Genomic DNA, 27,492 nt, shown 5'->3' with positions numbered 1-27,492 from the left:
CTGCTTAGAATCCAAACTGACCATGGATTATAAATCTGACATGTTACAAAAAGGCAAAGAATTTGTTATGTGAAAATTATTAGTAAATGTGGAAAGAATGTTATCATTTTGATCTGTTCTACCTACCCCCTACATAATGTCTCCAGATTGGACACTGTGAACAGACATGGAAGCATCCAGAAGAGAAGTGTAGAGAAATTCCATGTGGTATAAACTGCAGGAATCAGCTTTTGACCCTAAAAGAGAAATGAGGATTCCATGTAACAGAGACTGATTTTATGCTTGCAAGTACCTCTGGCCTCACCTTGGTGTATCTTCAGTATGTGGGTATATCTAAGATCCTCTTGAAAAATCACTGGATTTAGAAAAGACAGAAATAGCTCCACAAATCTAAACATTGATTCCACAATACAAAAGTTGAGGGAGAAAGCATATTTGAATGCCTGGACAAAGAGAAAACATACAGCAGGGTTTCCTCCCATAAGAAAATGTGGAGGGAAAGGAAGGGAAGGTTGTCAAGGTTTAACTGCAGGAAGAAAACAAGAATTGTACCTTACTGACACATGGGGAACCACTCCTCAGCCAAGGTTTTCTCTTTTGTATGAATTTCCAGATATGAGTGTAAAGTCTAATTGAAGCTATTCTCAAAGTAAGAGTGCAGACAACTTTTCTCTTCCTTGTTGTTTTCTCATCTAATCAGAGCTGGGCTTGTGCTGCAAGGGCAGCATAATTCAGCTGTACATCAGTCAACCACAAGACACAAAAGCAAGGAACACAATTAACCCACTGCTCCTGCAACTATTCATTATACCTCTGGTCTTACCCTTTCTGATGTAGATTTCAGAGCACCTAATTTTTGCCAACTTGTTTCTCTCCCCTCCTTCAGTCACATACCCAAGATTCTGGCCTCTTTTTTAAGCTTTCTCAAGTTATTTGCACAGAATATTTTATAAGAAAAGGAAATATCAAATCAACTACAATATTTTATAATGAAAGAAAATACCAAATGAGCTATGTGCTGCCTACAGAGAAAAAAATTTGAATTCACAGAAATAAGAAAAGGTTACATTAATACAAGATAGTTCCTGCATAGTGACCAGTGAAAACAGGAGGGGAAACAGCAAGGGAAAAATGTGACATTAACTTAACCTTTTTACATATTAAACTATATTAAAATATTTCTGTCCTACTGCTCTGGAGTGTAGAGGATTTTATTTGAAGGACTGTACATTCTCTGCACAACTTTCAGTACTAATTTTAAAAGCTATTCATCAAGGAGTGTTAAAAACACCTCTTTCATTTGATCTAATCTGGCACTTCTCTCAAGATATGCTAACAAGAACATTTTAAATACCTTCTGCAAAATATGGTCTACCCAGGCAATGTAGCACAAAAGAAAAAGAGCTGTCCTCAAGCCTTCTGAAAATCTGACTTTACTTTTACAGGATTTCTGTGGGGTTAATTGTTTCATAACATTTAGAAACAGGTGCTCCCAAACTCATTGAATTTTTTCTGTGTTTGGCCTGACTAATATCCTTGTGGATATGCTACAAATCTGTCTTCTGTCTGTGTTATAGGAGTGGTAACACAGATTTCCTCTTTTTGCTCCAAGTGTGTGCAGCAACTGCATTCTCCAAAATGCAGGGGGGTGCAGAAAGCCCTGTATGGCCAGATCTGGGGGAGATCTCAGCATGATCCTGAGAGCACCTGTGTTGTGTGTCAGTGTGGCCTGAAGGCTGTCAGAAATATTTTAAATTTTGCACTGCATCGTAAAACCAAATGCATTCTTTATAGGAGAGAAAATCTGCTGAGGAAGAAATTTGCACTGCAAAAATAATCCTGCACAAGATAATTCTGAATTTTTTCCCCCACTGCTAATACTGCAGCATTTACAAAGTGTAGTAGCAGGGCTAATAGGTTCTATTTGGATCAATGGCTTTTTAGCTATGCAAAGCAGCAGCACAGATTGCATACAGGATCCTGGGAGGATGCAGCTCCTATTGAGAAAGTATGAATTCTATGGATTCCTATTGAGGAGCACTGCCATAGTACTTCTACTAGCATTCTTTCTCCCAGCAAAAAGCTCCTGTGGTAAATGGTTCGAGGCATGCTCTTTGAACTCCTGTGTCATAGCACTAACCTTTCTTTGTTTAATAGCTTCCTAACGACTCTTAATTTGGTGTGAAACTTTACTACCAACGTTTGGAAGTTCAAATTATGGAAGTTTATATTTGTGCTTTGAACCTCTCTTTTTTCTCTATGAAAACTGTGAATGCAACAAAGTTCTTCTCAGGCTCACACAACACTGCATGTTACAGAGTAGCACAGAAAATGTTCCAGTGACTCCACCATATCAAGCGATTCAACAAAGCCTCTTACATGCAGAAGATGTGATGAGCAAGTTACAAAGGCATTGCACTGATTTCAGCAGAAGACAAGCAGCATTTGATACACCATATTCAGAATCCACTTTGGAGATTATTTGATCTGCCAGTAATATTCCTCAGATAGACAAGAACAAATTTACCTTGACGTGTCTGTCTGTCATTCGGGTAACCTGTGATCCATTGAATATGTCTCTTCCTGAAACACTCATTTTACTGCAATTCTGTCTGACTCAATATTCTTCTTACCTGACAGGTAGGAGATCAAATAATTGAAATCAATGGAGAAAGCACAAGGGACATGACACATGCCAGAGCAATAGAGCTAATCAAGTCTGGTGGCAGGAGAGTGCGACTGTTGTTGAAACGTGGAACAGGCCAGGTCCCAGAATATGGTGGGTTTTCATCTTTATATTTTTATATGTGCATGACTCTATGTAAATTAATTCTATTGCTTTTGAATTCAGTAGCAATTGCAGATATTTCCATATTGTAATTTCTGGAGCACATTAAGTATCAGCTTAAGTGCTTACCTGAGCAGAGGTGGACTAACTCACGGTGTGTACATAGCTGTCATCTGCTGCCCTCCTGGCACAGGCAGTGGCTTTTAAGATGTGCATTGGAGGAAGCACTATGAACCTCCTAGGGGACATCTCTGAGCGTGCTGGGAGTTGCTGATTTGCCCATAAACTCTCCTTTTCATCCTTTATTGGAATTTCTTCCTTATTGGTACTTCTCTGCACATTTTGAGTCACAGCAGATGATCTTATTGCCATGCAGTGGAGTGGCTCAGGTTGAAACTCTAAGCATTATCAAAAATGCACTCCTCTCTTTGACAGCTTCACCCATTGTATTCTCTCTGACAAAATACATGGGTGATCAATTAGAAGCCAGTTCTGAATTTAAAAAATGAAATTTTGCTCATTGTGGTGAGAAAACAGGATCCATTCTTCTTATGTTTTCTTTCAGAGGGACTTCTGGGACTTTTTAAGTATTTCAAGAAGTGTGAATCATTTAGACAATATAGAAACCTTATTTCATAACTGAAATTACAAAAAGCAAAAAAAAAAAAAATTACCAAAGGTAATTTCAAAGACAAAGAGGTTTTTTTTTTAACTGAAATCAGGGCTTACTATATAGTATGGTGCAACAATTTCATGTATTTATAAAAGTTCTATCATGTGCCCCTCTGGGCCTTAAATCTCTTGGGAAAAGGGCTATTTTTTAATAAAAAGTTCTTAACTTCTTTATGCTAGGAGGTCCAAAACTCTATTAAACATTTTTACTTTTACTTTTGAAGTTCCAGAATGCTTTCCCATTACAATCAGAAATTAGAGTCACATAAAAATTCAAATACTTAGGCTTTAATATAGGTTCAGGTGAGCCTTTGTTGCCAACATAAATTCAATACCTCTGTTAAAGTCAGCTGCACTGAAAGTGTTCTTTCCCAGCTGTCAATACACATGGTAATTGCACTATTTTCTTCTCTAAATTAGAGCTAATTCTATGGCTAAGCCAATACTCAGTGTGTGCTGCATTTTTACAACCTTCAAGAGCTTCTGAATAAAGGCAGAAAAGATGGGCCATAGCCCACTCATCTGGTAATAAATTTAGTGATTTATACTTTTAGTGAGTAGAGACAAAGCCAAAATGGCTTCCAGGGGCTCTGATAAAATCATACTAAGATATTTAATATCAATTTTAACTAGTGTACAATCCTTTCAGAGAGACTTCCAACAGAAATTCAGATCACCTCCGAAAGTTTTTTTTCTGGGGTGAGGTGCATCATTTTTAATGAAAGAATAAACAAACATCCAGGACTGATATAGTGGTAGTAATCCTTCTCTAATAGCAGAACTATATACCAGCAGTTCTCTGGCTCCTCAGAAAACAATTTAATCTAAGGTAGGTCCAGGGGTTTATGATGAGCAAAGAATCAGTAGCAGTTCAAACCCATTCTAAATCTGAATTTCTTAAGGTCCCAGTTCCAAATGGCACTTAAATCTAAAATAAATTTCTGTTATTTATATAATCTTATAAAATTGTACATTATTCCAGTAAAAATAAAAATATTAATAAAAAATAACAGTAATAAAACCACAAACACAAAAAAATCTTCAGTGTAAGTATCACTGATTTAGGGAAACCAAATCTTCCAAAATGTGCACTGGTCTTCCGTTCCACAGAAGATGTTGATCAGAAAATACATATGAACTACTAGAAATCCAGACACAGCTTTTAGTGCTAACAGAAAGCAACAAGGTGACTTCACAGTGTTGTTTAAAGCCAAGTTCACCATTTGTGAAGGCATTTGGAATACTTAGCATTAGTTGTTTAAAAGTGCAGATTAGTGAGAAATAAAAGTTGCTGCTAAGAAGTGCTGTTTAATCAGACCATTTTCCAAGCTGCATCTCCAGCATACAGCTCCATACAGGAGAAGAACTAAGTGTCTGTGCTTGAAGGCCCCTTTTTTCTACTGCACTGACAAAGGAGTAAAAGTGTTCAGGAGTTACTTCATAGTGCACACACAAGCTGCAGAAAGCATCACAGCAAAGGAAAACATCTGCATGTCTGCAGTTCTTAATCTGTGCTTTATGCAGGCAGAGAACTGTTAGAATTGCATCCAGTCTGGGGGCAGAATGGAAGCAAAATAAGAAGATGCCTGTTGAAATTAACTGAAATAATTAAAGTCCTCCCTAGGTCATTTCCCAAAGGTGTAAGAAGTAGTCTAAAAGAAGCAGAAGGTGCACCTAAGTTCCAACAGCAGCCTGCCAAGGAAGTTAAAAACAGAAATTAACAAACAGAACCAATTAAAATGGGAGGCCCCATCTCAAGCAGGCCAGATCTCAAGGTTAAGTCATCATGCTGCAAAGAACATGTGCCAGAAACCCCCAGAAATAGCTTTTCCAATTGATGTAAAACTGAATGCAGAGAAGATTGCAACAGTAGGCTTGAAGACAGAGTGGTCCTGAGGACAGCAGATAAACTAGTCAATATTAATAGCTCCCCCTTCCTTCAAGCAGAATTTCACAGCTGAGATGTAACAAGATTAATTGGAGCTCTTTTACTTAAATAATCAGAGTTCTTTAAGCAAGTACATGCCAAAAATATTTCTTATACTCATCAGGGTCCAGCTGTGGAGAGCATCAGTGGGAAATAAGACTTAGTTGAGTATAAAAATGCAGGGCTAGAGTACATTGGGACTGCAATGGTGGTGTGCAGCAGAAGCTTAGGGATAAATATATGTCCCTGACAGGCAAAATGGTCAGAGACTTCCCAAGTCAGGTTTAGTAATGCTGTGATTAAAGACCTTTCCAACAGCAACAACCTCAGATTCACAGCACTAAAAAGGAGAAAACTTACCTAGAGCTACCTAAATCAGCCAGCCAAAACTATCACATTATTGTCCTCGGTCTTCAGCTTCTTGATTTAACTTGTGTTTTAAACCCCAGTGCAATGTTTCTCTTAGTACAAAATATGCTGGTATGTACTTATGTGCAAGAAATGTCAGTGTTTGAATGATGATGTGATTGACATCTGTAAAAGCAGGGTTAAGGAAAATTAATCAATAATAAGGAAATTATTTGTGGAAGAAAAGAATGTGTACTGAAAAGAAGAAAGCACTTAGTGAAGAAACAAAGAACGAGCTGCTGCGAGGGTGTAAATCTCCTGAATGAGTTATGTCATTTTACACTGCCTGGAAATCTGTCCATTTTCATCTTGGAGAATTCTGGCTGAGCTGAAGCACTGTTCAAACCCAGGGTAAGAAATAAAGTGTGCTGCAAATGCATCATTTCCCTCCATTCCAGCTGCTGATTTTACTTGAAAACAAGTGCTAAAGATCCCAGATCATTTCAGAGGCAGAAATCCCCTTGTAGCAGGCACACTACCATCAGAATGTAAGCAAAGGAGCTCAGATATGATTAATGCCTCAAAACTATAGCTGATTTCACAGCAGGGTGCAGCCAAAGAAGCATTGAAAACAGGTGTTTTATCACCCAGCAGCTCAGAACATGTTTGCTGAGGATAAGGATAGCCAGAGGAACTGTGTTCCACAGGAGGTGAATTATCACAGCTCATCCAAACCCAAAGAACATCAGCATCGTGTTTCATAGGAGATAGCCTGCCAGCTGAGTTCTCCAGAGAAACAAGTCATAGTAAGAAATCATATTAATGTGCAAGAGAGACTAGAGATACTGCTGGGAATCCTGATCCCAAAAAGCACTTAATGCCTGGGAAGTCTGGCTGCAGAGTGTGAGGTTTCATTCATGTCACTGGACACAAAACCCAGAGTCATCACTGCAGAACTGAGCACTTCTCCCACCAGCATTAAAAACAATTTTAATAAAGTCATGGATCAGGACGTTTCTTGCAGTGGTTGCCTAATTTCCTATGTGTGCACCTACCTAAGGGGTTACTGACTTCAGCAGGAGCTACTGGGTGTGCAGCAGTTCTCAAAATCTCTGTTCACTGAATGGGAGCCTCATTGGAGATGTTTATGTGTTTCAGGCCTTAGCCATAGCTATAGAAACACCATGAGAAGGACATGTGCTTTGCATAGCCAAACACTGGGATGAAGTATCATCCTTAGAGGCAAAATGCAGGAAAACTGTTCACAAAATAGTAACTTTCAAGAGGAAGTAAAGCTGACAAATCAGTCTCTCTACCCAGCTGTGAGTTCTACAAGAAGCAAGTTATCTCTAATGATTGATCAGCCCCAGGAAACTACAGTTTTTTGTGAGAACACCAAGTCCTTTCTCTAGATGTCTTTGGAGGAAGCTCCCTAGGAAAGCCTGTGATGTTTCACTCTCAGTCCCAGCAGTCCTGGCAGCTTGTTTTTTTCTGGCTTACTGCTCCTGGCCTTTCCTGACTGGAGATTTTATTACTCACAGTACATTAAAATATAAGTTCCTAGAAGTTTCTGAAAGCAATGAGTCTTATAATCAGATGACTGCCAACAGGGTGTAAAGGTGGAGGATGGGGCAGGTTAGCACCTGGTGGACTTCATCCCTCCAGCAAGGCATAACCTCCTGCCCAAGCTGCTTTGTGTCTGCTGGTGCAGAGGGAGCAAAAACACTGATTTTCACCTGTAAGGAACATCTGGAACAAACTAATTTGTTTCCCTTCCTACTTTTACGACTATAAAATCATCAGTCTGTTTGATATAAGGTTTCTATTAAGTTTCACTTAGTTTTAAGTTGCTGAATAACTCCTGCAGGAAGTTACAAGTTTTAGAGACTCCAGCCCAATTACACTGAGATTTGGAAAACCTTTCCATTGCCCTATCTTGGAGATCTGGATATGGCCCTGAGCATTCTAGGTCACACTGTGATACTCACAGGTACACAGGGCTGTGGGAAGTGCAATCACTGAGGTTTGGAGAAAAAGGAATTTGCATCATGTGGTGATGGTTGGTGCTTTATGGATCTACACAATGATGGTCCCTTCCCCTCTCTTCCCCTGCTTTGTTTGGCTTTATTAGAAGATATTTCCTGGGGTTGCACTGTGTGGTTTTGGAATCTCTGTTCCTTCACACAATGCCAAATTGTGTACACAGCTCACCCCATGGGTTCATTACACACAGGTGGTTTTACAAAACTAGAGGTCAGATTCAATTTGGGCTGTTTAAGGGAGAAAGATTGAAGTTTCAGTATATGCAAATTGCTGGTTAAGAGATAAAAGTGACAAGTTACTTAGCAATAAGTCATTTTTGAAGGATCTCAAAGAAATTTCCTGCTTCAGCACTACCCTCAAAAAAACAAACAAACAAACAAACAAAACAACCCACAAAAATGTCAGAGTTGATACCAATACAAGGATATTTCATACAAGTAAATTGGCACAGTTCTTAAATGCATTAAACCCTTTGCTTTTGATTTGTTGTGACTCCTTCAGGAAGCACCTCAAGATGTACTCCATATCCATAGACCAGGTGAATCTATGTCCTGAATATATATGTACAGTAGTTTCAATAATCCACTAATATTTAGACTTACAGCATGCTTATTTGTCCTAGCTTTACAGAAATACTTCTTTCCTGTTACATATAAGCTTTTCACTCAGTTTTTCTAAACTTACTAAGAATTCTCTGCTCTAACAATAGTAAAATGTCTGTATGTCACTGGTTCTGTTAATTCTAATGATTGGTCCTAGGCTGTTCCTCCCCTTCCTTTAGGAATGGTACCTTCCAGTCTCTCCATGTGCATGAAAAGTGACAAGCATGGGTCCCCATATTTCTACTTATTGGGCCACCCTAAAGACACGGTTTGTAAACTCTGCATGTATATTATCTTTCTACTACATTTTGTTTCTCACAACTGTTGATAGAGTATTTTCCAACTTTTGCTTACATGCTAGCTCACTTAATAGTTTCTACAGTATTCAACTTTTCTTTCGTAACTGATTATCTAAGACATCAAAGCAGCTAAGCATTCTACAAATGTATTTTAATATCCTAAATAATGAGGTTTGCATGTTACATTGCTGCTAATGCAAAGGTCTGCTATGTATCCACTTTTTCTCATGACAAAACTTTATATTCTGAATATGACCTTTCAGGTAGAAAGTCTTACACTTTTTTCCTCTTCTTTATGGCACTTGGCTTGCAAAAATATTAAAAATATGACGGTAGAGGTTAGGTGCTGATCTCAAACAATATTTATGTGCAGCCTCTTGAAGAAATAACAAATGTAAAATGGAACACATTTTGAAATGTGCTGTAAGGCAATACTCATTTATTAAACCCTGTGGTTATGCTGAATTTACACAAAGCTCTTTGCTCTTGATTTCAAGCAATTTTCTTTACAGAATCAGATCCAACTGCACAGATTGTTCAGATGCATCTAATTTGTAATACAGAGTCAGGGCCCAGATATGATGCCTGGAAAGCAAAGGAAAAGAAAAACTTATTTTTTCTATTTTCCTATTGATTGCTGTCATCACAGAAAACACAGCAGTGTCCAGATGCATTCAGCTCTGTCTGCTGCTGGCTTTGCACAATGTAATACATTTTATACAATTATAAGGACAGTTTCACACATTGAAGTGGACAGATTGGAAATAGAAAGGGAGAAATATCCAGAGATATCTTCCAGCCTCTGAGATTCAAGTAGCTCCTCCAGCGTGATGCTCACAGAATTCCTGCCCCCAGCAACCAGGCACTAAACTGGACTTAAGTTACCAGTCTTGTGCATGCAGATCCAGGTAATCTAACCAGTGTGTTTCCAGTTAGAGCTTATTTCCCTTCAATTTATAAATAAGGTGTTTTTTTTTTAACACAGACACATCCATATACTTTGCTGCTGCAGAGCTGGACACATTTAGAGGCTATATGGAAATGTTCCTATGTATTTCAAGTGTGTATGTCACCATCAGAGACCTCCTAGCTGCAAAGTTCCTGCATCATATAGAAATGTAAATCCCACCATTCCTTGTATTGTCCCCTCACCTCTGTTTTGTTCTTCACTAAACATAGCTCAGGAGGTTGGATATCCAGGCTGCCATTAAGGCCATGTCACAAGTCTCAGTGTTCAGCTCAATGAACTGCAGGTCCAACATAAATTCTACATATTTATAACCTCAACTTTCCAGGCATCATCTTACTTTTGCTCCTACAGAAAAACATACACAGGAAATAAGTCATTTTCCTGAAATAAGTAGAAATGTAAATGCTCTGTAAATATAGCTAAAGTTAGTTTTGCAGAGTCACCCAGCTGTGAATGGTTCTCATTTATTTGACAGGAAGTGTTGCAACAGAATTTTTTTCTCAGTATAATGTATCCAGAAAATCAAAAGAACTTGAGTTCTGGTGAAGACCAAAACTGAAATACTTGCTTGATAAAAAATGCAGTGTCATGTCAAATGAAAACATGTTTGGTATAAAATGTCTCTATTTGAGGTGTTTTTAATGAAAGAGTTTGGAGGAGAAGAGATTTCCTAAAGAGCCCATTTTGATGGGGCTTATCCCAGTCATAAATGTGGCTGTGGTACCGTTCATTAGAGCACTGAGCAAGGAGTCAAATTTCCTGAAGCAGAACAGATAAACTGACCATTCTAGGGTGCCTTAGGAGATACCATAGCATCATAGAGCAGTCTGCCATAAGACCACATCTCACCCAAAGGAATTGTTTGTGATATATAAAGAAGTGATAAATAATCACTTCTGGAAGATGATCAGCAGCTTACTTGAACTTAGACACAGCACAGGAGAGCTGAAGGTAGTTTGAAAGGTGCCTCCAGATCAAGTGATACATTCCTGTGCTTCCTTGCACCATGGGTTTGGTAGCCCTTACTAGTGACCACTGCATGCATATTTGCAAAAAATAGATTAAAAATTGGGAGCTTATACTGTGAGGTTATTGTTTGAATATTGTTATATCCTTCAGAAGTCTCCAGTTTGCAGTCTGCTGCAAACTGATTTTTCTAGTTCTATTTATTACAATGTCTGAAGCTTTTACATTTGTCTAATAAATGGCTAAAGCATTTGGCCTATACTTTGAAGCCAGATACTTCTATCTGTTCAGAGTACTGATCAGATAATCCAGTTCATCCTATTTTTAATGCTCATTTTATAAATCTCCAGAGCTGAGGTTGAGTGTTATTTGAAACTTGAATTACCCCATATATCATTTATCTGATATAAGTGCAAAAATCAATAGTCATTTTGGAAAAGTGCCCTTTCTGCCTGTGACCACCTTGGTGGAACTGCAAACATTCATTCATATTCCTGCTGCATTCCCAGCACCACCTCCTTATTTCTAGCAATACCAACTTAATTTGAGGAACCTGTGGTGTGTAAAAAGAAAAAAAAAAAATACTAACTAAATGAACCAATATACTGGTTAATAAAATTGGTCTAAAACCAGCAGGCAATTTGAATATGGGCTCCCAAAGGTTCTAGAATGTTTTATTGCTATGGGTAAAAACTATTCAAGGGCAAAATTGAATATTAAAACTGCTTTCCAAACATGTCTTTAGTATTTAATAAATATGTGGCAGCTAGCAGAAAAGTAGAACATCCTTCTATTAAGTAGCAGTGGATGTGGATGTGTAAGTGGGAACATACAGTTATTTCTGTCTTATAGCAAATTTCTATTTCAAAAGATATGCAGACCTTTTATCCCCTGGTATGGAAACAGAAAACATGGTCTTGAAAGAAACAGGGACACATGAGATGACACTCTCAGTTCTGTGGCAATGACTTTGAGCTTCCAGGAAGGCAATACCTTTTCCTCACTTTTTAAATGCAAAAATACTGAATCCTAAACATTGCTTTGGTAATTACACTCCCAGTGGATTCAGGCCAGTCTAGCTTAATAGTCTAACCCCATCTCTATAACAGGGATAGTAATATTTACTTACCTATCTCCTGGGAGTGTTATGTGGATTAATTATTTAGTGCTTGAGAAGCACTTTAAAGATTAAAATTCCTATTTGACTACTCAGTACTATTACTAAAGCAGAACCTTACTAATCCACACCAAAATTGGCAGTGTCCCTCCACATCTGAGCAAAATTTATTAATAAGGTTATTGAGCAAGTTCACTTATAATTAAAGCTTAATTATTCTAATATAATATTCTGGAGTAGATTTACTAATATGGTGTAAAGTGTAGATAATTACAGCTAGACTACAGTGAATAAAACAGATGAACAAACAGTATCCCAGGTTTGGGTCACATAAACTGGCAAGCAGACTTCTCAAAGAAGGGGAAAGTCCCACCTGCAGATGTCTTTCTAACATTTATTTTCATGGCTTCCTGTATTTCCATCCAGTTGACCTTATTGGAAGATAAGTACCCAAAATACAAGACCTAAAAGAATGCAGCCATACCTCTGTCTCCACAACATCAGTTTTTCCATTCCTCAGTTAGTCCAGATACATAGGTAAAATAGGAATTCAATAATACTTACTGTGTCTCTGCAGTTTGCCATAGGACTAAGTCCAGTCTTCTGCTGTTGCAGCATAATATCCCAGAAAATCCCTTTCCTGCTGCTCATCTCACAGTCCCTTTCATTTGCCACAGAACCCAATTAATAGCAAGACAGCATTGCTGCAGCTTGTTCTTACTCAGAGTTAGCTTCCCCACGTGTCTGTGATGGTGTCCTTGCCACAGGGAGCTGTGTACCAAAGGGAACAGTGTGAGGGCACACAGGAATATTCCTGTATCACCCATCCAGAGGAACTTGCAGGTCCTGCCTCTGTCCTGGCTCCACCATCCCATGGTGCAACTCCTGGATGATGCTTTGTGGCCCAGCCACAGGGAAAGGTTAGAAGATGTCATGGCTTTTGTCAGATTTCTTAGAGCTCCTTATTCCTAGCTTGGAGGGAAAAAAAAAGGAAAAAAATATTGGGGTTTTTTCACTTTGACAATATGAGGTAACCGTGGCTCTCCAACCAATGCTTGACATCACTATAGAGAGTGTTGACTTTTGTTGAGCAAGAGCAACACAGATATGCAACCCAGAATTTTGAACATCTGGGTTTTCTAAGAACATGTAGTTTGTGTTTACTTATTAGGAGCTGAATATTACAGTGTAAAAATCATTTATTGGCGCACTTCCATCTCATTATAGAATTTTCACATAAATTTGTCTCAGCATCCCAAAGAGATCAGATAGTACAACAGCCCAGGGGGTGGTCCCAGAGTCAGCTCTGCACCTTCATTGCCCAAAGGCCCCCAGACTGAAAAGAGTTTGCTGAAGCAATACTAAACTGCTTCTTCAGCTTCTGCCTAAGCAGACCAGGACTACTTATTCATGAGCTCTGTGACTGAGTTCAAACCACTCAGTGCCAACCAGAAACAACTTTCTAGGAGCATTTCATACAGTCAAAATGCTCTGAATTCCTAACTTATTAGGAAAATTTAATTTATTATCTACGTGGTTTTAATAATGACAGCTATTTGTTGACCTGATTGAATGTGATGCCTACTGTTAACGCCCATTTTTAGCTGTGGTAATTAATAATTTTAATATTTAACTTTAATTAAGTGTGTAATATCCAACTCTTAAATTATTCAGTCTCTGCAGAATGTTTTTCATTAATGCCACACATTTTATTAACATATTTATGAACACCTTTTATGACTTAATGTGGCTTAATTCTATTAATAAAAACTAATTTGAAAGTCATTATCTTTTTTAATTATACAGTAACTTCCAATGTAGTTTTTTCAGCTCCAGCATTGCTCTGGGAGAGAACTGATGAGGTTTCTGCAGTTCTACTCCTCTGCCTGACCACACAGGAAAAAATAAAACCTTCTTTATTGACAGGACCAGTATTGCCTGAGTGGCTCTGATCTGATAAATACGTGAGATGCTCAGCACTTCAAAAAGGGCACCAAACCTCTTGGAGGACTATTGAATGATAATGTGTGGTTAGAGCAGCATCATTCACGACTGGTACTTAAGCTGTCCACAGACTTAACATTGACATAACAGTGAGGAGCTTCCTGTGGAGGGCAAAGGCCCCATGCAGGCTGCTACTCTTCACTTCAGCTCTTTCAGTATTAATAGTGCTGCAACATTTATGCAGATGGATTAGGCTGATTCAAGGAAAAATTGATTTACCTCCTTTTTCTGGAGGCAAGGGTAACTGCAGTTCTTGTTAATAGATGCCTTGGGGGGGGATTAGTGTGAATGAACACTGAATGATCCGTGTTTAAAAAAAATATATATATGTATATATGTATATATATATATGTATATATGTATGTAAAGGGTTTATTCTATAACAACTTGGTTGAAATGGAAAGCAGGCTTGTAGCCATTTTGCTTATTATTACCTATAATAATGTAACAATATAAATGCATTAAAATATCACTCAAGAAAATATATAAGGAGAGGGAGGGAGAGAGGGAAGGAAGGAAGGAAGGAAGGAAGGAAGGAAGGAAGGAAGGAAGGAAGGAAGGAAGGAAGGAAGGAAGGAAGGAAGGAAGGAAGGAAGGAAGGAAGGAAGGAAGGAAGGAAGGAAGGAAGGAAGGAAGGAAGGAAGGAAGGTTGGTTCTAAGACATGACAGCCACCTTATGTCATTGTAGTTGAGCCAGTTATGCCCCATCAGAAGGGATGAATAACGTGAATGTCCTGATACCTTCCCCAGAGGAGTTTTACAGCTAAGCCAGTTGTTTAAGGGAGGACATTGGGATGATAAAAAGTATTAACCCACCTCACAGGATCTGCCTCATACCAGCCTCTTCTCCTATCTGGCTCAAAACCCAGGTTATCCCTAAACAAAAGTTCATGCACACCTGCTCTGCTCCTGGGCTCTGACCTTGCACCTGCTGCTTATGCAAATGGATAATTGTTTGAGCCATTAACATTTCAGTCTCTCACACCACGTCTGCCCAGATTGGTGATCACAATGATTTAAATATTTAGTTGATAGGACTGATTATTAAACTCATATCTATAGAATGAACTGAACTGGGTCTTGGAATGAGAGGTAAACTGTGTACCCATAATTACCTGGCCTTCAATTAGTAAACTGATTTACTAAATTAATGTACCTGCTCCTGAAATACCACCTGCTTGTAGGTGTGGCTGCTTATTTTTCCCCCTCTCCCATCCTGTGCTGTGGATAGCTTTTTTCTGCATAGGAAAATGACCCTTTCTTATTCTTGCTATTTTAAGGGCAGTGTCAAAGTCTCAACCCTGTTGTACGATGTGAGTGATGTTGGAGAGAGCCAATTGATGCAGAGCTTAGGCACTGTTACAAAATCACAGTGAATTGTTTATGGATGTGATTTATATTTAAGGGGTGAACAATGGCAGAATAACCAGGAAAGGGCTAAAGCAGCACCCCAAGATCATCCAAGAGAATCCAGGCCACCTGCTCTGTTGCAGAAAGTCTGAGTCTTTCTGAATTCATTAGTTATCTCCTGTGTCAGCCTGAAAGGTCTCAGGCCACTTACTTGCAATGCCCTGTGTCTTCTAAAAGGACCTGATGTGGGATGATGGGTGTAAAGTTCTTGTGTTCATCCACTCAGCTTTGATCCACAGCCTCCAAAAGGGTTTTCTGTAAGGAACTCCCCAAAACTGGTTGTGTACATGTTCAACAAAAGAGCAGACATCTATTTTCAGAGGTCTTTTGAGACACCTCTCTCTCTGACTCTGTGAGTCAATTAAATTATTATCTCAAGTGGCAAGGGAAGTAAAATACTGGTGAAACAGTGCCATAATTAAAGAACTAACTCAGGAAAGGGATTTACTGATGATGCCCTGGGTATAATAATGTAGGATCAAAACCAGTGCAGAATAATAATAGGAACCCTCCAAGTCAGATCAGTTGCTTCCCATGTTTCTTTGTTAACCCTATTTAAAAGACTACATTACATAAAAAATTGAGAAGTGCTTTCATCTATAGTGCTTGCTATAGATTAAAGCAAACACAAATCAATGTGTGTGGCTTTCTTGTTTCCAGAAAACATTCAGCATTTTTCTAATGAATTTTTAAAATTCATTTTCTTGCAATATACAGTTTTTCCCTCTCTTACTGAAGTTTATATTTTCCATTTCTCTCTGTTCCCTTAGCTCCAATACCAAGCAAGATCATGACCTGAGCTTCTGTAGATTTGGTCTTCAAGCATAACTAGCAATCTGTTCTTTCTGAAGTGTTGCAATAATTCTAAAATTAGATCTCTGAACATGAAAGCACTTTTCTAACAAACCTCTAAGCAGAGTACAGAAAAGGTGATGAAAATGAATTTTACCTGAGATGAGATCATTCAAAGTCGCATTAAATGGCCCTTGCAAGAACTTTATGAACACTGTGTCTGCTGCAAAAATATTTAGGGCATCTTCCATTTAATATCTAAATAAAGTACACAATGGTAGATGGATATAATTAACCCAAAGGAACGAAATAGTTGCTTATCAGTAATGACCAAGAACATGAAAAGAAGTAGGGCATCTGAGTATCAATTGCAGTAGGATCTGAGCCAAGCAGGATGTAGAGCTGTGCTTCCCAGTGTTGGAATAGGACAGTGGCTGAATTTTCTGGATGTAAAATTAAACATTTCAAGTTTATGAAGGAGATAGAAGTATTCATCACTTATGTTACACTTACATTCATATCTCTTCTTGTGATTCTTGAGTTCAGCTCCATGTGATAGTGACAGAAACAAAAACGCACAACTTTGGGGACAGAAAAACTAGGTCTGGCATTGTTTTGTACCCCAAATATAAGTCTTTCTTAATGAATCATTCTGCTCTTTTGAAAATGCCAAGCACAAAATTTAGAAGTGAAAGATGTCAGGGCTTTTGTGACTTGTAAATTAACTGATTACCCTGAGCAACCATCCTCAAACTTTGGAAAAACAAATGTGTGAAGCCAAAAAAACTAATTACTAAAAAGTAGAAAGATTCCACTATTGAGCAAAGCTATATTTAAAGTTACATTTATAATGTACTCTAAACATTCAGAGTCACCATGATATTGTTAAGTACAAACAGGCAAGTGGTTTAACAAGTATGGCCATGTTAAGATGGCAAATAATTAGGTTAGGTTTTCATTACATCAGAAACAAGACTTCAGAATACTAAGCTGATCACTCAACTGCATGTGTGAGAAAGGAGAAGTAGTTCATATACCAAAATAACTGAGTATAACCTGGGTTTATTTTTATAAATGTATATGGCATGTATGTAATCCCTATACATAGAATTAACATTTTGCAGCCACAGCACATTGCCATCCATACCTTTGTAAAGCATAAGAGCAGTATTAATGATGGAAAGGCTATCCCACCTGGAAGTAGCACAACACAGCACAAGGCCCCTGAACACATGGGTGTTTGCTTCCAGGGCTTCTTGGTGTTCAGGGATCTGAATGTGGATTAGTTCAGTGGAAGGCGAGACAAGCAAAGTGTAATTTTAAGCCAAGTGCAATTTGTGAGAAAACATTTGCATAGCATATTGAATAATTAACAGGAATTACAACTTATACCTAGAAGTACAGGCAGGCCATAAGGTGGGGGCAAAGCCCATTGCCACTCACTTTCTGGAAGAGGCTGGGGGAAAAGGTGGCATATTGTGTCACATTTCCATAAGGCTGATAGCTGAACAGAAAGTACCAAGAGCTTTTCTAACCATGAAATCTTCAGAGAATCATTGATTTCAGGGGACAAAAGGTGCTGTGTGTTTGGGTTGTGGAAATGTCAGGATAAAATATTAAAGATTCTTTATATATTTTGAAATATCCCTCCTTACAGAGCATTAAAGAAAAGCTTCAGGAGACCAATGCAATCAGGAACATCAAAGACATGTCAAGCTATAATGAGAAAGACCCGAATGCACTCCTGATGTAGCACTGCCAACATTAGTGGATACTCACCAGGGGACAATTTGTCCCATTTTTGTTAATAGCAGCATCTGTAAGAATGCTTGCCACCTCCTGGCAATACATAATTTCAGACAAAAAAATGGGGGGAAAAAAATAAAACACCATACTTTTTATTCAATCAAACCCTCTTTGATTCCCTAGAAATATAATTCTGGAAGATATGAGAACAGCTGCTTAGACATTTCAGAAGACACTTCATTCAGAATAATGAAAGTGTTCAAAGCTTTAATATATTGTACATTATTCATAATAGTCAAAAATTTAAAAAGCTTTGGGATTTTATTGTACTAAAGTAAAAAAATGTGATGTAATTTCTACTCTTGCTACTAAATATTCAATTAAATTAATATTAGTACTTTATTGATAATTATATCTGATGAAAAAATCACACATTCTTGATAAATTACTATACAATTATCTAAAATATTTTGATGCGACAAATCAGAGCCATAGATCAGAGGTCCATGAGCTCTCCTCTCTATTAGGATTAAAGCCAGGGTTCTTTTTTCATGGTTCAGCCATCAACAAGCACTGGATGCAGGTAGTGCAGTTAAGACAGGAGCAAATAGACTCATGAGAGTAGTACCCTCATTTCCACTTCATTGAATGTGTGAGAGCTGACAGAGCAAAACAAACAATTCATGGATGTGGCAGCTCTACCTCAAACAAAAAAGCCTTTAGACAGAAAATTTCTGCTCCTGATGGTTTTTTCCCTGTGTCACTCTTCCCCCAAAATGGCTATGTTCATCTCCCACTTGTCCTCCCACACACTGCAGATCTGGTGTCTGTGGTGGCTCTTACTCAGTGAGCAATTTACTCCTTTGCCTGGGAGTTTGCAAAGCTGGTTGTAGGTGAGTTATTCTTACGCATCCCGTGGAGAAGTGCCCCCAACTTGTGTTATAGCAGCTTGTGGAAACTAAAAGCCACAAAGTAAACACCTACTAAATGACACCAAATGAATTGCCATCACACTGACAGATTATAGTGCTGCTCCCAGCTCCTTTGTCTTGTCTAAACTAGTAGGTCAAGGGAGATTTTCTCCCTTCAAAGGAAGAAGGAAGGCATCTATTAACGTTCAGTGAGAGGTATACTTTTGAAAAACAATTTCTCTTACAGTAAGGGTGTTATCAATGGTGACAAAGTCAGAAACAAATTTAAAACTATGTTGTCCCTGAATCTCTCCAGCAGTTGCCACTGAATGCAATATCCTTCTCATCTTCTTGCAAGTTGTTTGGGCACTAGTAGTTCATGCTCTGTTAAGCAAATACTGTTTTCTGTTCCTCCCAGAGGTGAAGGAAGAAAAAAAGTAAAATCAGTGCTCTGCCTCGGGTTTAAGTATGTTTACAAAATGCTTTGAGATACGTTGGAATAATAGTCAGTAAAAGCAGATTATGTTCCCAATTAACACAAAGGTTTTATAAAAAGCCTTAGACCAACAGAATAAAAAATATTCAGAAATATTAATAACTCTCTCACAAATGTAGCTAGAAACTGAGTATAATCATGAAAATAAATAACTAGTTTAACTGCTCTGCAGGATAAAATTTTACATTTTTCTCCTGTTTATATTTGTTATGGAGAAGCAATCATTTTAGTGCTGGTTGAACAAATCCAAATGAACCCTTATGGTTTCAACACAGCTCTTTAAAAGCTTTTTTTTCTGAGCAAGAAATTACTTACATTCCTTCACTTTGCTCTACTCTAGTAATTTTTATATTTTTCCATAATGTTCAAACATTAGTGGGAAGTTGGCTCTAATACCCTCACATGAGTATTCTCCTCACTGGCCTGTGACTTATTGCAACAATGGCTTGTTGACATTAACATCTACCAAGGCTGAGGACAACTTTCTATATATTGTCATTCCATTTGAAAGAAAAGCAGGTTAGGTTGGGTTTGGCTGTCTCAGACTGATGGTACTTAAACCTTAAAAAAAAGTAATTTTTTCTTACTTGCAAATGCTGTATTGCCAAAGAATATAAATTATAGTTTTGTTCCATGGCAACATTGCTCCATAACCACTGGAAATACAGCCTATGTATAGGTGCTTTCCCAGCAAGTACTTCAAACATAGTGCAGCCAGTCACCCACCTGGGGCTGTCACATAGCCAAACTTAAAAAGCTGTGGCTACAAGTTTTCTTGCTTAGTTGGCCAAGCTGTCTTTTACATTAGGGTTTTCTGGGTGAGAGATAAAATCCAGTAATGCATATACTATGGCATGTCCCAGTTTCTAGACACCTATACTCATATATCAGTATATGTAAGAGATATGCTGATTCACTTTTTTGGAAGTACATTCTAACCCACTGTGATTTCTCACTACTGCATTTGGTTGGTTTTTCATCCCCTTTTAAAAAGAAAGCAGAAGAAATTCTGTCATCTCCAAGGAATAAAGCAGTAGGCCACAAACCCCCAGGTCTCCTCTCCAGAGCATCCCACAAATAACTGGTACCATATTATCCTATGTGCCTCAGAGGAGCCACAGGAGGTGTTTGCAGCCTTGATTTTGAATGGTGCCCCCTGGTTTGTCCTCCTGGAGGAGAAGCAGCTGATTTGAGCATAGTGGTCCATTTTCCACAGAGGTAGTGTTGTTACCCAAAAGCATCTTGCTGCTCCAGGCTCTTTGGTGTTTTTACTGGTGTGCAGCTGACACTACTCAAAGTAACAGGCTATTTCTGTGATCAGAAGCTCTCACAGCTCAATCTCTCACGAGATTGGATAATGGCCCACTGCTCTTCACTGCCACTGAAAAAACTGTGAAAAACAACATCTCATGGACAACTAGGAAAGAGGGTTGTAGTTCAGACAAAGATGCTGGTCCAACCCTTGGCACCACATCTACCCTGGGTAGGAGTGACAATGCCATGAAAAGTATAAACTTAATTTTTTCAAAGCTCAGGGTGGCTTCTTCAGGATTTGCTCAGGTACGTTGCTGGTGCATATAGGCAGTTTTATGCTGAGTTTTAGTGATTTGGACTCCTGCATTTGGTCCCTGGCTAAAGTATTAAATTAAATGAGATCCCCTGGATTTCAGATTGAAGAAGAGCCAGGGTGGAGTCTGTGCTTCAGGCACAGGCAGTGGTCCTGTAGCAGGCTGGTGGTGCAGAAGAACAGAAGTAAAGAACAAGCCCATCAAAGTCAATGCTTTTTGTAGGCAAACTCCTAGGAGCTGATCACTCTACATGCACGAGTCTTCCTCTTATTTTTTCTTGCTTGAGTGCCAAGCTGGGAGCAGATGGTACATTAGTCACCCTTAACTGGAGGGTAAGAAAGTGTGATTTCTTTTTTTTTAAATTCAGTTGAGACCCTCAGCCCATTTAAATTCCCAGCTCAATGTTTATTTGTCTTACACAGAACTTGTACTTTCTACCCCTCTCAAATGCTAATCCTCTCCACACATATGCTCATTATGCAAAAGCATATGACAAACACCATCTGGGAAAATAAATAGCTCCTCAGCTAACTGTGCTGCTCCCTCCCTTTACGTCACCCACCTCACTATTGTCTCTCCTATTTTTATCTGCAAGACAGCAATCACTCAATCCTGCTATTAACTTAAAAGTGCTGTTTTAGTCAGGCAAGCTGCAGATCCCAGGCTGAGCAGTAGAATCTATTCCATTTTTCGAGATGATGTGCATCTCCAGGATAATTTGAAAGCAGCCATAGCACTGAGAAAAACGCATGTTACTTTTTAAAGGGCAGTTGATACAACTGAGAGATACTAGTCCTGACCTGAAGATGTCCACGCTTGTGTTTCAGCTAGAAGGTTACATTTTCTCCCCCATAAAATATGCAGCTCTTACCAAGTTCTTCCTCATTTCCATGGATTCCTGAGACAGTCCTTCATCTCTGACAGATTATTCCTCATACTGTTCAAAGCCAGGCAATGGTGCTAAATAGGGAATGGCATTAGCCAAGTTCAGTGATTTCTCTAACCTCTAAGTAGACAGGTAAGAATAGGAGCCATGCTGTCATTAATCATGATGGATTTGTTTTCTGCCAGGAGGTTAATCATAAGAAATGAGGATGTATATGCAAGAGAAAGGCATCCCAGAATATTCTGGTTTGGATTAGAAAAATCATTGTGATTTAGCAAAGGAGACATTTACTTAGCTAAATTAAACAGGATCTGCACAATCCAACCATATTGTGTTGAGGCTAAGTAACCAGGAGAAATTCAAAATGCACAACCAGGAGACTCAGCAGCTGACACTGTGATATAAAGGCAGAGCTGTGTAAGTACCCTGTAAGAATTGTGGGGCCATAAACACTGCAATACTATATCTGTTTAGAAAAAATATGAGACAGAATTCAATGATGACTTTATCTGAGCTACAAATTCTTGTCAATTATTACATGCTTGTAGGGACATGTTTAATAGATGGCAGAAATTCCTTCTCATTTGTCCTCAGAGACAGCACTGATATTGCCCAGCTAAGAAATCCATTATACAGCTACAAAAGTGGCTATTTGATTTCAGGAGCATGTGCCTTTATTATTTTAAGAATAATTTAGCATAGGCAGAGGAAAGCAGAATCTGTATGAAAAAAAGACTGGAGTTTCTAGCACTTGCAGTTACCACCTTTGTGATTCTTGTGTCTCCTGTGCTTTTTGGTTTGTTTTGGGGTTTTTTTTTTTTTTGGTTTTTGAGTTTTTTGTGCAGAGATTATTATTTGTTTTCTCCCTATTGGTTCCACAATTGAGGGAGTTCACCTGAAACAGAGGGGTTTAAGGATGGTGAATGGTTTGGGTGTCAGTGTTGCTCAGAATACATGTGCCTGTACAATACACTCTGTGCTGCTGAATATGCCCCTAACTCTCTTCTCTCTGTTGTTAAAACAGACGAACCAAACTCCTGGAGTGCTCCCTCTGCCACCTCCCCAGGTCTGCCGGAAGTAGCTCTTTCCCTCGAAGACATAATCTCACCATTATCTTCATCACACATAGCCCCACCCTCTGACCCTTCTCACCAGATAAGCCCAGAGCCAACATGGGATATCAAGAGGGAACACGATGTAAGGAAACCAAAGGAGCTTTCGGTGAACGGTCACAAAAAGAAAAGGTTAGGAGAACAAAGAGAAAGGTCAGCAAGTCCTAAAAAGGTAGACAGGTCAAAGCACGAAGAGGCTTCTTGGAAAGGATATTCAGAAGGCAAAAATAAGACCAGTGATGGTGGCAGGCCCACCTCAGAAAGCAAAGTGGTGGGACACAGCGTTATGATCGAGGCTGGCATGAGAGAGCACGTGTGTGCTGGAACCAGTGAGGAACAGTTCGGGAGGCTGAGGAAGCCAGAAAGCAAGAGAGGAGGATCTCTTGGCAAAAAAGATCACAGATCCACAAACACCAGTGAGAAGACAGCTGCAGCACCTGACCATGTCAAGATCGATACAGGAGCTACCAAGGCATACAGTAGCAACCGCTGCAGCTCGCCTGGAAGTGATATGGACCACAGCCAGAGGGACCCTGATGGGAAACCCAGCGAGTTCCCCAGGAAGGGACATCTCCACTCCATTAGCACTCGCAGCACCAACACCACAGTTCGAAAGGCAACGGTCTCTCCAGGGCCCTGGAAAATCCCTGGCTCAGATAAGCTACCCAGCGTCCTGAAGTCTGGTACTTCTGCCATGAGCAGATAAGCAAGGGACTGTTGCCCTCTAACTGTCTCAAACTGACGCAGAACATTCTTCTTAGTTTTTTGTCTCACATTGGTTTGTTTTAATTTATTTTAACTATCACACATATACACAAAGCATTGAGGAATGAAAACATTAGTGTGTAATTCCATGACAATGTGCACAGTATCTAATAATTCAAAAGCATATAGTCAACACAGAGATTTAAAATCGACCCTAAAGTCCCAGTTCCATTTTAGGGACTTTGGCAGCTATGGAAGAAACCAAAACAATATGAAGGACAGTACATCAGAGAAGGATAGTGCAGTGTAGCTTTAGCATTTTTTTCCCACTGCATGAAGGACTTGGATTTCATTCAAACTTTATATCAAGAAACTGGAACAAGTTAGAGCAATCACAAACTGGAACATCGCCTTAAATAAAACTGCACGGAGCAAGCTGAAACCGAGAGAGGATCTTTTCATGGAGCTAAAATGTTGTAAATAAATTGTTCTCGACATATCTAGACAGGGGTTAAAGGGTTTCTTTAAAGCATTGTTTGGAACTGTACACCCATGACACGTCTCCACTGTTAACACTTTGGGATAGTCCACGTGGTACCCTGTAGCATAGTCCACTGGGCGCTACGGGAGGAGTGGGGAATCCAGTGGATTAGTTTCTGTGATACCATTTCTACTGCCATTTTTGTGAACAAACCATGTTTCTGTACATTGGAAAGGAGTTAAGGTGGAGTTGTATTTGCAAATTATTCTCAAAAGTGATTTATTACAGGTTCCCCAAGTCCTGCGAGGTAGCACACAAACCAATTGGTCAGGCTCAAACCCCAGGCATTGCAAGGCCCTTGCAATGAAAGGAGGAGTGCTACAGAGAAAAAGCTGCAGTTTCCTTAAGGAAAGGCCTTTCCTTCCTGCAGAAGATGATAGCATCACTTATCAACAGTGCTATGTTTCATACCCATCCCCATTTACTTAGGACACTCTCACCTCTCATCCCCTCAGTTTGGCAGAGCAGGTGCCTTTCAGGCACACGTCAACAATAATTAGACTGGTTTCTGAAATACAGTTGTTGGTGTCCTCATTCAATAAATTCAGTATTTTTCCATTTTTAGAATGATTTCCATTTTTCCATTTTTTCCCCCATCTCCTTTATTTTTTTTCTTTTTGGTTTTTATCTTTCTTGCTTGTCTGTTTTGAATTTTAAGCCTTAAGTGCCAGGTAAACATTCCAGTCTGCCTTCACAGGAAATAAATCCAAGTTTAGTCAATCAGTCATTATCTTGTTTCAAAAAGATGTGTGTGTGTCTGTGTAAATGTGCGTATGCTTATTTGTCTGTCAAAATTAAAACAAAATCCTGGGCAATAATACATTGGTAATTATAAAAAGAAATCATAAAGTACTGTCAAAAATTCATATTTAAAAATTATTGTTCACTAGCAATCTTAGTTCCTCACATGCTCTGCTGAAAAACTAGATTGAGATTGGCTTTGTTCCAAGAAATTAGCACATTACTGTATGTCTCAAACATTGCACTGGACTGCGAAATTTATAGACGTGTTACTTCCTGTCCAATTATTTGAAAAGCCTCAAGTCAAGGATTTTGCAGCTTTCAAAATTTATTTTTTTTTTTAGAAAAAAAAATCCATTTATAATTTTTAAAAAAGCACAAATCCATGTAGCTGTTTATAAAACTCTTATTTAACGGAAAAAAAAAATCTTTATCCCCTGAACTAGAATCCAATATAATTTGCCATTAATTTATTGAATCTGATTTTGGACAATGCTTCTGTAGTGTAGATGCACGTCCCAGTATCTTATTTTTATGTATAAAGAAAGCAAACAATGAAATCTGAAAAACAGTTGAGATTATGCTTGCATAAACTCTAATTTGCACAGTTCACAGCTACTCCTTGTGCAGTAATTGCTTTATGCGGCTGTAATCGATAACCTGTGAAGACAGCACATCATCTAAACCCCATTCCAAATAATATTTCTGTGTAGTGTTAGCTGTGAATTTACCTTGTACAGCTCTATCTCTATAAATATAATTCCATGTATTAATAGTCACAGAAAGGCTGTAAGTGAGCAACTATTTTTATGAAACGCACCACTATGGATAAATTAACTTTTACAGAAATCTTGTTTACTGTATGATATTCTAAACCACTGTCAAATAAAATATATATCCAAAAAGCTTTCATTTTTTCAATTGTATATAGTTTGTGTTAATTTTGAATAACAGGTTTCAGTGTTACCCTGAGAAACAATCATTTTCTTGCATACGAGTAGAGTTAATTACGAGCCTTATAAAAAAGAAAATAGGCAATTTTAATTTCTTACTCCAATTTATGAATAAACATGTAGGTCACCAAACAAATTTTATAATGGCAAGTTAAGGCTTATAAGGCAACACAGACATAGGGAAATTATGTCCTTGGGGGAGAAGCCTAAATCCTTATTGTGCCAGGAGACACAGAATCAGAGTGGCCAGACTCCCAGCACTGAGAGACAACCTCTGAGAGTACACAACATATACAGAATTAACCTGAGCATAAACCATGTTTGCCTCAGAAATCAGGCAGTTCTGACTAGCCCTAGAAAGGTTTTGTTGACAAGCTGCGGGAAGGGGGCATAATTACATTTTCAATTTATTTTACAGAAGAAAAATGTCTCAAAAAACATCATAATGGTGTAAAAATATTGGTAACCAGCCAGCCTATTTTGGGACCAAGTCCACTCCTCATTAAATGCTCCTTACCTCCAGTTAGACAAAACAAATCATCAGTTTTTAGACTCTAGACACCGTGAGATGTCTACATGAAAAACAAGCAATATTTTTCACACAAATATGACATTTTTTAAAATAAGTATTTCCTGTTTCCTTAAAATACAATTTTCTTAAAAAAATAATAATTTATCTTCATACAGCCTGAGTCAACTTCTGAAGAACCTTGTTTTTTCAGATTAATGTTCCCCATAGAAAATTTCGGTTAGCTGAACTAATTACATCATTTTGCATTACAATAAACATATAGAAAACATGAAGCATCTTTAATACTCAAAAATAATTTGCTGCTGTTTAAATAGCCACTATTTCCATGGTTGGAAATCTGGGTGTGTGCCTGGTTCAGACCCAGAGGTATCACAGGGATGAAGCCATATGGCTTCATCCAGTCTAACTTTTTCAATTAATAACATGTTGCTTGTCTTTTAAACATAGTATTACAGCATTTGGATTGCACTGCTGTTATTATAACACCTATTAATATCTCTTTTTCATATGTAAGCAACAAAACAAGGATATAGATGCCTTCTTTGATGCAAATTCTCTGGTCCAAACTGCCGTGCAACAGTGTAAGTAAGGCTGTGAGCCTGTGTTCACTAATGCACATTTGGGCAGGAATTTTGACAAAAAACACCACAGACAGATGTCAGAGTAGCCATTTTCTTAACCAGTGGCAAATGTGGGCTCTGGAGTTCACTCCTTCTCCAGTACTTCTCTGCCTTAGGCCATTCACACAAGCTCCAGAGCCTGGAAGAACAGAATTTCGGAACAAATTTAATTTAAAAGCCAGGAAATTTAATAGCTCCCACAGGATCTCACCAGAGATGCCATATTATCTTCCAGAAAGCTGCTGGACAGAGAGAACTCTTCCTTTAGTTACAACAGAGCTTATGTTGCACTGGTTTCACTACACTGTGCTCCCGTCAACAGGAGGGGCATTTGTAGCCCATATATCTATTTATTCCATGGCCTCAGTGATTAGACTACCAAAAATTTTGCCCTGGTGTGGATAGCTGCCTGCTAGGAATTGATGCAGAAGTACAAACATGTACCCATTTCTTCCCTGATACTTTTCATCTAAACGTGTAGCCAGCCACCACTGCCAAAATCTTCTCATCTCCACCAAAGATGAGATACCATCTGATTTCTCTGCTAAACACAAACATCTCATGTTTAGCCCTCTCTACATCCCATGTGCTTTCATCACCACCAGATTTATTCTGAATCTCTTCTCTTCCTCCTCAGCTCCCCTCTAGTTCTTAATGCTACCTCTGAGATAAGTGCTGCTGCCTTTCAGTAAATCAAATTTTCAATTCTCCATTTTCTCCTTCTGTCCCTCAGAACTTGCCTT

The 27,492-nt window shown here is 38.6% G+C and overlaps 1 protein-coding gene across 4 annotated transcripts in view; it reads left to right on the top strand.

Annotated features, from left to right (window-relative positions):
- MAGI2 (membrane associated guanylate kinase, WW and PDZ domain containing 2) overlaps positions 1–26,308 on the top strand; it is a 677,636-nt gene extending 651,328 nt beyond the window's left edge. For 2 of the 4 annotated variants that reach the window (XM_056513274.1, XM_056513266.1), the window contains 2 exons: positions 2,641–2,779; positions 22,570–26,307. In XM_056513274.1, coding sequence (XP_056369249.1) covers positions 2,641–2,779; positions 22,570–23,363 — 933 coding nt within the window. In that variant the 3' untranslated portion in view covers positions 23,364–26,307. Of the gene's footprint in view, positions 1–2,640; positions 2,780–8,559; positions 8,649–22,569 lie in introns of all 4 variants that reach the window. The other 2 variants (XM_056513283.1, XM_056513256.1) reach the window with 2 other exon arrangements.
- The last annotated feature ends 1,184 nt before the right edge of the window (positions 26,309–27,492 follow it).

Source organism: Oenanthe melanoleuca, chromosome 1A (genome assembly GCF_029582105.1).
Source record: "Oenanthe melanoleuca isolate GR-GAL-2019-014 chromosome 1A, OMel1.0, whole genome shotgun sequence".
NCBI classification, from domain to species: Eukaryota; Metazoa; Chordata; class Aves; order Passeriformes; family Muscicapidae; genus Oenanthe; species Oenanthe melanoleuca.
Note: the sequence above shows the minus strand (reverse complement) of the source record. Positions and strands in the feature narration are given on the sequence as shown.